Source organism: Mus pahari, chromosome 5 (genome assembly GCF_900095145.1).
Source record: "Mus pahari chromosome 5, PAHARI_EIJ_v1.1, whole genome shotgun sequence".
In the NCBI taxonomy this organism is placed as follows: Eukaryota; Metazoa; Chordata; class Mammalia; order Rodentia; family Muridae; genus Mus; species Mus pahari.
In genome coordinates this window covers 52,698,833-52,708,097 of record NC_034594.1, presented here as the reverse complement: position 1 = coordinate 52,708,097, position 9,265 = coordinate 52,698,833, and the positions used below count along the sequence as shown (strand labels likewise).

The 9,265-nt window shown below is 48.7% G+C and overlaps 1 protein-coding gene across 3 annotated transcripts in view; it reads right to left on the bottom strand.

Annotated features, from left to right (window-relative positions):
* The window catches only part of Rufy4 (RUN and FYVE domain containing 4), a 22,426-nt gene that overhangs the window by 10,079 nt on the left and 3,082 nt on the right, over window positions 1-9,265 (bottom strand). Inside the window, exons 4-10 of one of the 3 annotated variants that reach the window (XM_029539348.1) lie at window positions 8,751-8,876; window positions 8,393-8,499; window positions 7,989-8,132; window positions 6,614-6,668; window positions 4,667-5,133; window positions 4,423-4,483; window positions 3,660-3,763 (exon numbers count right to left, since the gene is read on the bottom strand). In XM_029539348.1, the coding sequence (XP_029395208.1) occupies window positions 3,660-3,763; window positions 4,423-4,483; window positions 4,667-5,133; window positions 6,614-6,668; window positions 7,989-8,132; window positions 8,393-8,499; window positions 8,751-8,876 (1,064 nt within the window). Of the gene's footprint in view, window positions 1-3,659; window positions 3,764-4,422; window positions 5,134-6,613; window positions 6,669-7,988; window positions 8,133-8,392; window positions 8,500-8,750; window positions 8,877-9,265 lie in introns of all 3 variants that reach the window. The other 2 variants (XM_029539346.1, XM_029539347.1) reach the window with 2 other exon arrangements.

The window sequence follows — 9,265 nt, the reverse complement described above, 5'->3', positions numbered from 1 at the left end:
AAAAAAAAAAAAAAAAAAAGCAAAGCAAAGCAAAGCAAAGCAAAGCAAAGCAAAGCAAAGCAGTAAGCAGCCTAGCAAACATGAATGAGCAAGTTGGAAAGCAGTACTCCTTCCAAGGCCTCTGCATCAGTTCCTGCCTCTGGTTCCTGCTCTACCTTCCCTTAGTAATGTCCTGTTCTCTGGAACTGTTAAGAGGAAATAAACCCTTTCCTCCTCAAGTTTCTTGGGGTCATGCTGTTTTATCACAGCAATGGAAACCCTAACTAAGACATCTGTCTACCGAGACACTGTCTGGGAAGAAGGCCTCCTGGGAGCTGCTGATGTTTGCATAGACTTTAAGGAAAGGAGGAACATACATAGGGAAGAGCGGGATGGGAAGCCCCACGTGAGGACTAGACATAGCAGGTTCCAGGAGCATGATGGAGGCCATTTTGGCCCTAGTGAGTTCTAGTCTTCTTCCATGGACCCTTTAAAATAGGGTCAGCCTGGACTAGTCAAGTCTAAGAACTAAAAGTAAATTGAAGAATGTCTGCTCATGGGCACAGTTCTTTGAGGGTAACACCAATGTTCAAAAATTGTGCTGGTGATTGCACAGCTCCATCAATATACTAAAAACTTCTGAATTTTACACACACACACGCACGCACACACACGCACACGATCATGCCCTTCCTCTGCCTAGACGCTATAATGACTCCCTTCTTACTTTGACTCAAAGCCAAGGTTATTTTGATGACTTCCCAAGCTCCCTCGAAGCTGCCCCCATTGTCCACGAGACCTTCCCTCCCACACTTGACTAGGCCCAGAAAGGCTCCCATGACTCTCCTTGAACCTGCTGTGCAATTTCCTACCTCTGGACCTTTGTTCCAGTTCTGCCCCTCTGCCTGGAGCGTCTTTCTAGCTGGTGTCCAACAGGCTGGCTCCTTACTTCCTTCAGGTCTTTATGTAAATACCATAGCTTCTAAGAGGCCTCAGGTGGCCATGGTCTTTAAAACATCACTCTCCTTCCTTATTTCTTCTCCTTAGAACTGTACTCCAGGGGCTGGAGAAATGGCTTGCAGGTAAAGGCACTTGCCGCCAAGACTGATGTCCTGAGTTCAGGTGCTGGGACCACATGGTGAAGGGGAGAACTGATGACTCTTACTGGTTGCTGTTTGACACCACATGTATGCCATGGTACATGCATACCCACACTTAGGCTCGTGTGCATTCGTTTTCCACATATATGCAAAGACAGATGATGGAGAGATAGAGATAGATAGATAGATAGATAGATAGATAGATAGATAGATAGACAAAGATGGTAGATAGATAGACAGATGGATAGATAGGTAGGTAGATAGGCAGACAGATGATAGATGATAGATAGGTGATAGATGATTTGAGAGATAGGTAGGTAGATAGACAGATGGTAGATAGACGATAAATAGATCAATACATAAGTATGTAGATAGATAGATGATAGTTAGATGGTAGATTAGATAAATAGATAGACAGATGGTAGATAGATAATAGTTAGATTGATAGATGGATAGATAGGTAGACATATACATATATGATAGACAGATGATACATAGATGGATAGATAGATAGATGGATAGGTAATAGACAGCCAGACAGATGATAGATAGATGATAGATAAATAGATAAATAGATGATAGATAGATAGATAGATAGATAGACAGACAGATAGATAGATAGATAGATAGATAGATAGACAGATAGATAGATAGATAGACAGATAGATAGAAGGAATGATTATAGTAAGCCCACCCCACTTCTCTATAGTATACTTGCAGATCCTGCTAACTGCCTGCCCTGTGCTGAGAGCAACACAAAGATAGGGATTTTGTGTCTTTCCTACAAGAGTATTTTGGGTTTAGAACAGGGTACCCTAAGTGTTTAGGGATGACTGAATAACAGGTGGCAGGGTGACAGGGGTATGTGAGGCAGTGCCCCCAGATACTAGGACATCTCTCTGGTGCCTCTTAGCCACCAGCTTTTCTTGAAGCCCCAGTGGCTCTTGCATAGCCAAGGGCCCCCTTTTCAGTGAGGGTCTGAGTCATGGGAGTGTTTGCTGGTCACAGAAGCGGTTTGGGTGGTGAGCACTGGGTAGAGTCCAAGAGGCTTTGGGTTGGAGTCTGGGCTCCCGGGTCTGGCCCAGCTGTTCAAAAAGACAGGCGGAGAACTTCCCAGTGATTCAGTATGAATCACAGTCACACAGCCTGAGACTGTTCTGGCCTGTCTTGGAGAAGGTGTCCTGGTGTCCTCTAGAGACAGAGGCGGCATGCGGATCCTGGGCTGGTGAAGACCAAAGGCAGACTCAGGGGTTGAGACAGATAATGCCTTTGGGGCCTTGAAGTCAAGGCAAGGAAGCTATTTGGAGCTATTTGGTAGAAAGAGATAGGGAGAATGGGATACGGTCAGCTCTCTGTATCCGTGTCTCTGGTTTTAACCAACCACAAACCAAAAGTGTTTGGAAAACAAAAACAACTTACGTCCAGATATTTTTTCTTCTCATGGTTATACTATGTAATGATACAACTGTTTTCACAGCATTTAGATCAAGCTAGGGAAGTTCATATAGGACTGGGGAGGGTGTCCTCTGGTCCTGTGAAGACCCTGCACTATCTTTATGCAAAGCACTTGAGTAGCCAGGGGTTTTGGTTTCACTTGGGCTCCTGGAGCTAACGTCCTGCTGATAGAGAAGACTGTGTTAAAAAACCAAAACCAAAAACCAAAAACCTGGGCTGGGGATGTAGCTTGGGGGGTAGAGTGCTTGCTTAGCAGGCATAAGGCCTTGGTTTGATCCCTAGTACCATATAAACTGGGCACAAAGGTACATGCCAGGAGGATCAGACTCTCAAGGCTGTCCTCTGTTACACGGCAAGTTTTGGGATAGCCTGAGCTACATATCAAAACAAGGTTGGCTGAGGTAGCCAGGTTTGGTGAGAAAGGCCTACAGTCTCAGCACTGAGAGACTGAGATGAAGGATTGCAAATTGAAGATCAGTTTGAGCTCCGTAAGAAGACTAAATAATAAATGACCCCAAAGAACAAGAGAGCCCACAGTTGCAGAGTCTGATGTACGGCTTGGCTGTTAGGTCCTCTCTGCTAACAAGCTGACATTGGGTGGACTGTGTGTAGTGCTCAGGACTAAGTAAGTTTGGGGTGAATGGCAGGCAGTGTTATGGTTATCAGGAGGCCCAGAAAAGGTTATATAACAAGGAACAAAAGAATTAGGAACAATGCCAAGCATAGTGGTTTATGACTGAAATCCCAGCACCCAGGAGGCTGAGGCAGGAGAATTATCATACGTTCCAGGACAACCTGGGCTATAGAGTGGAACCCTACCTTTAAGCACTGCAGGAGGGAGATAGATTTGGAAGCAGGCTGGAGTCAAGAGAGGAATAAAAAGGCAGCAGCGTACCTGGAAGGGGCAGCAGGGGTCAAGGTCAAGTAGGGACTAGGAGAAGGGGTTACTCCTGGGGTTCTGGGGTGGGGCTGGGGAGGAGAGGAACTGTGAGCCTCATGGGATCAGGAAAGATGCCTAGGATGGCACTGGCCTCAGTATCCTGGAGTTGTGCCCAGCATAAGCTGGGTACACTGAGAACTCAGGAGTCCTGGAGCCCAGGCCCTTGCTGGTGTTGCCAAGATTACCTGCTGAGCTGCTCCTGGAGTGCCTGAAGTTCTGCTTCCTGTGCCCGCAGCTGCGCCTGGCACTGGGCCTGTTCCTCTGCCAGCTGAAGCCCATACCCGGGGTCCTGAGGAGAAAATGGGGAAGGAAGAGCTGAAAGAGGAAGGCAGAAACCCCAGCCCTGGGATCATCCGATGAACTTTCTTATAAGGTTATAGCCATGCTTCTGGGAGCCGAGTGAACCCGGGGTTACCATTTCTTCTCTTCCAGAAATTGCCATGTTCATGGACCTGGAAGATTCTGGCTAGGAAGGAGGCTGAGGGACATCTTGGGAGCCATTTTGGGAGGGACTTCTGGGAAAAGCTTGTCTAAACTAGTTTAGTGTATAGCAATAGAGCTTGGACACTGGGAGACCTCTGCTGTGGTAAGGGAACCTGAACTCTGGGACTTCCCAAAAGTCACTTGCTGGGATGTGGTCCCTAACTCAAATGTTGGCATGGCTGGGCAGGAGGTGCTGATGAGTGAAGTAGGTCTCATGGGAAGCAACCACAGGCAGGGGCACTCTACAAGCTGAAGACTGTGTGACTTTCAAAGAGCATCCCCAAATAGTAGCTCGGAGAAGGCAATCCAAAATTGATTTGCGGAGCTCTGTATGATGGCATATATCAACAATCTCAGGATGTGGGGGTCAGAGGCAGGAGGCTTAGGCAGAGCCTGGCTGCATAGCAAATTCGAGATCAGCCTGGGTTACAGAAGGTTTTTTTTCACAAGCAAACAACCCCTTACACTGATCTGTGGGCTGGAATGACCACAGGCTACCTCTGTAGATCCTTGGCTGCAGGTCAGGCTAGAGAGGAGACAATAGACAGGTACCTTGATCACTTCCTGCTGCAAGGACACTTCTGACCGATCCTCCTGCACGGTTACACTGGTCACTCCTGTCCACTCTTGTGGCTTCTCCATGGGAGAACTTTTCTTTGTTCCCAGGACCCAGGATTGCCTGAGAACATCAGGCTGATCCCACTCATACCTGTATCCTAACTCTGCATCTTCTTCCCTTCCCTGAAGACTGGGGGCCAGCAGCCCCTGGCCAAGGTCCCAATCTGCTGCCCTTTTCTGGATCCCTTCGGTTGGTCTCTGACCTTCTGTCCCTGACAGACTTCCTTTTCCTTCATCTTTCCTTCCTGTCAGCTGCATTTGAACATCCTTTGCCCTGCCCCTCTGTTGCTGGATGCTGGCTCTTGAGTTTTCCAGGAATTTCCTGGGCTTTGGGCCTCCCTCCTTCTGGTCTAGCTGAAATCCTTCCCTTTCTGTTTCCCAAGTGCTCTGGGGACAACAGAGGCTTCTGGAATCCTCCCTCTTCTCTTCCAGAAAGGTGGGAAGATGGCTTGGCTGCGAGGGGGCACACAGGTCAGGTGGGCGGTCTTCTCTGGTTGCATCCTGCAGACAGCTGGTTCCTCCAGGGTCTGGCTCCTGTTCTCCCCTGGAGTATCTCACCTGTAGAGAAGCCCCATTTCAGTATCTGGTCATTGATCTGGGACAAAGGAGAGGACGAAGCTCTGGGACAGCTTCTTACTGGATTCGAACGCCTCCTACTGGGAAGGTTGTCAGAGCAGATATAGTCCCAGCCAGCACTCCTCAGGGCTCACAAGTCTGAGCTAAGAGCAGAAGGTATCTTAGCCCCTCCTCTGCATGGCTCCAGCCAGTGGCGGCTCCCTCTGTCACCTGGGTCGATCTTGTGCCCCCTGAATTCCTCCCCCTTCTCCTTCCACCTTTTCTCCTGCACTTGATTTTTGTCTTTCTGCTTTCTCATCTATAACAAGGGAACAAGAATTCTTGGTTTGTAAAACGGTGATGGAATTTTAAACAGACTAATGTTCAGTGGTAGAGCACTTGTCTAGTATGTGTGGCCCTGGATTTGATCCTCAACACAGCAGGGTCAGGGAAGTCTTCTCTGTGCCCCTATTTTGCCTTGGTCGTGTCTATGGCCTCCCTTGATACCAGGGGAGTTGTTGGCTCCAGGACCACAAGAGGGTGCTCAAAAGCTTGGGTACTCGAGACTCTTCTATAGCATGGTGTAGGATTTGCATATAACCAATGCACATTCTCCGGTATGCTTACGTCCTTTTTAGATGGCTTTAATATCCCTCACGGTGTCAATGCTTTGGAAGTAGTTATTATATTGCCTTGTTTGGGGAACATGGAGGGCAAGAGAATGCACAATGTTCAGAACCAATGCAATAATTTCTTTTCTAAATATTTTGTTTGTGTGGTTGGTTGAGTCTACGGATGCAGAACCCACAGATGTGAGTGGCTAACAGCACACTTAGCATAGATTGCAATGTGTTCCTGATCTGTCTCCATGAACAGGCCTTGAACTCTTTCAAGGTCTGAGGCCAAGTCCTTAACGGTGCCATATCTGGTGTCTGGAAGCTCATGGAATGACAACAACCTTAAGCTGCCACATCAGAACGGTGCAGGAGCCAGGAACCTTGTGCTTAGTGGCATTCGGGTTGTCTCAAGCCATCTACATAACTCCCCTAGGAGGCAGGGCAGGAACTTGCCCAAGGGCCTTCAGCTGTCTTTAGAACAGGTCAGAGCTGGGCTGTGGATTAATTGGGAAATCAAGCACTTCAGTCACTCCTTTAATTGGCATAGGCCAATTTGAATACCTAGTTCAGGGTTTCAGCTGATGTATGCTCCCTGGTGTGTTTCCTGTAAGCCTCCAACCATCTCTATTGCCCTCTCCTCCCTCCCGAGAGCCCCAATGCTTGCTATAGATGGCACCAGTGCAGTCCTGTCCTACTTACCGCACTTCCCCGGAAACAAGACTGCTCACCCCCTCCCATCTGCCTCTTGCACACTGCATCCACCTCTGTCCCAGTTAGCTCTCTGCACACCCACAGGAGGCCCTGCTCAACTTAGGAGTTCCAATAGATGGCCAAGAGGCAAATCAGGTTAAGACAGACAGAGGTACCTCCTCTGGAAAACCTTTGGGTTTCCTGGGTCTTCTTTCCCGGGTCTGGCTGGACCTGAAACCAAGAGGCAGGACATCCGGGTCTTTAGTTGGCCTGGTCTTCTAGTAGAGGCTGCCCACTAATGGCTGAACCACCCATTCACACTAATACACTTCCTGTTTTTCACCCTCCCCCTGAGTGGTTCCTGTTCACTGTCTAGCCATCCATCGCATGCTTCATTTATACATCCGTTGCATCCCAGCACCCTACCACCTATCCATCCTTTTCACTCTCTACTAGGACCAATTAGTTTTTAGCAGTGTGGCCTAGCTTGAGATGATGCTGAGGAAAGAGAAGGCTGGAGAGTGGGGACCAAGAAGGGGGAGAGGCAGGCTCCCAAGGCAGGGAAGCAACCAACATTTCTACCCAGCTATGACACCTATGAACCACAAGTGCTAACATGTCATGATAACTCTCCCGGTGTCTAATGCTACATATACCTCAGCAGTCACCAACAGCTCTCTAGTTGGAATTAAGACATGTTCAACAAGCGGGAAGCTGTGCCTGGTGCTGGGAACCCAGGCCATTACCCAGTGGTAGGTGAAGTCATGGATTTTGGAGAAGAACCTATAACCACTACTTTACTAAACCAGCATAATCCATAACTACATCCTAAATATTTGTCCCTATAGCCACAGATCAGTTTAGTCTTCACCCCCTCACTAAGGAAAGTTCTCTTTGCTACAGATGGAGACCACTATAGAAAACCACAACCAATCAAAATGTAGAGTTGTGGAACCCAGTCCCGACTGATACGTATACAATACGACTATGTGTGAGTCTCAGGGATCATTGCCGAGCAAGGGGTTGCAAAGTGAGCCAGAGGATCAGGGAGTTGGCCATGAGACTGTATCTTCTAGAAATGTCAGAATCTACACCTATAAAAGCCTCACCAACCTAACTGTCTAAACGTGAGCCCAGCTAGGACAGCAACGAGAGACATGCTAACGTGAATGGGGGGAAACTCGTGAGGTCTCCAACCCTGCAAAAAGAACTACAGGGAACTAAGGGATGCTGAGAACAGGAGAAACAGTCTTCCCCAGGGAAGAGCGCACTAATACCAAACGGTCAGCCATGAAAACATGCGTACAAGTAACATTACATTGACTGAGTGGGTTGTATTTGTCTGTCTGTCTCTCTGTCTGTCTGTCTGTGTCTGTATCTCTCAAAAAAAAAGAGCTCATGAATTTGGAGGAGATTAAGGAAGAGTATTTGGGACGGTTTGGAGATAGAAAAAGGAAGGGGGAAATGATGTCATTATAGTATAACCTCACAAAAGTAACTTAAAAAGGGGAGGGAGGAGTGGCTTGGGCTGGAGGCCGAGAGCTTGCTCACTCTGAGAACATGGGCCAGGCTTCATCCAGGTCTGGCCGCTGCAGGTCCAGGTCGAAGGCAACTCCATTGAGGGCATAGAGAGAGTCCAAGATGTCTTCCCGGAGCTCAGGGCACAACAGAGGGCTCCGAGGGCCATACCATTCCCTGTGTGAAGAGGGACCAACACATCCAGTCATTGCTACCCTTGACCTCTGAGAATCAGCATACCACAGGGGGCCTTCCCAGGCAGGTTGTGGCTGAGCTTAGCCTCTGAGGGCAGAGGCCCAAGAATGCCAAACTGCATGTAGAACTCTTAGGCCCTTTCTCCTTGCTGACACTCATTCCCTTACCCCGAATGGTCAGTCATCCATTTAGCAGTAGTGGGTTCAGGTACCGTATATGGGATGATGGCCTGGCAAACCCACCTGGTGAGTTTTGGGTTCAGGAGGCACAGCTGCATCGCCTCAGCCAGCTGGCCGTGGGCAAGGCAGAGTCGGATAAAGGCACGGCCTTTTCCTAGTGAGGTCTTCAGCTGCAGGGTGTGGGGAGGGCCAAAGAGAGCATGAAATCAGGGCGGGGGAGCTGGGCCAAATGAGAGAGAACAGAGGGAACAGAGAGTGAGGGAGAAAGAGTGGGCCAAGGTCAGAGGAGAAACTGGAGATGAGGCCAGGGCTAAAGAGAGGTCCTCACCTCTCAGGGGAAAAGCCCCCTATTCGTGGAGCAGGTCTGAGTGACAAGGGACCTAGTCCACCTGCTTTCCCATCCATCCCCTGCTCCCATTACCTTGTCCTGTGAGCATATGAAGCTCATCTGCTCTGTATATCCCCGTTGCCGTCGAAGGGCAGTGAATAGGAAGTCCCAGTAATCCTTCCGGGCCCCCAGGAAGCTCCTCTGCTCTTTCCGATCAAACTAGGACCAAGATGAGAGAAAGAAACACGCCAGTGGCTTCTTCTGGAACCTGCCTAGCACCCTGGCATTCTGGGAAGGCACATGGGAGAAGAAAGGGCTCCTGCAGGCCTTTTTGTTGGGGGAATCTTCCTCTGCCCTTGCTGGCTGTGTGACAGGGACAAGATACTTAATCTCTCTGAGCCTGAATTCATACTCATTCATTCACAAACACTGAGCACTTCAGTATACGCAGGCCTTGATCTAAGGCCTGTGAACAATGAACAGGGCCTGCATGAACCAACCTCAGGCAGCTTACATCTCCATAGGGAAGTCAGAAGTTAAATTCTCAGAACATACAGCGGGTTAGATAGTAATGGTGGCTGTGGAGAGAAAAAAGAGAGAGAAGAGAA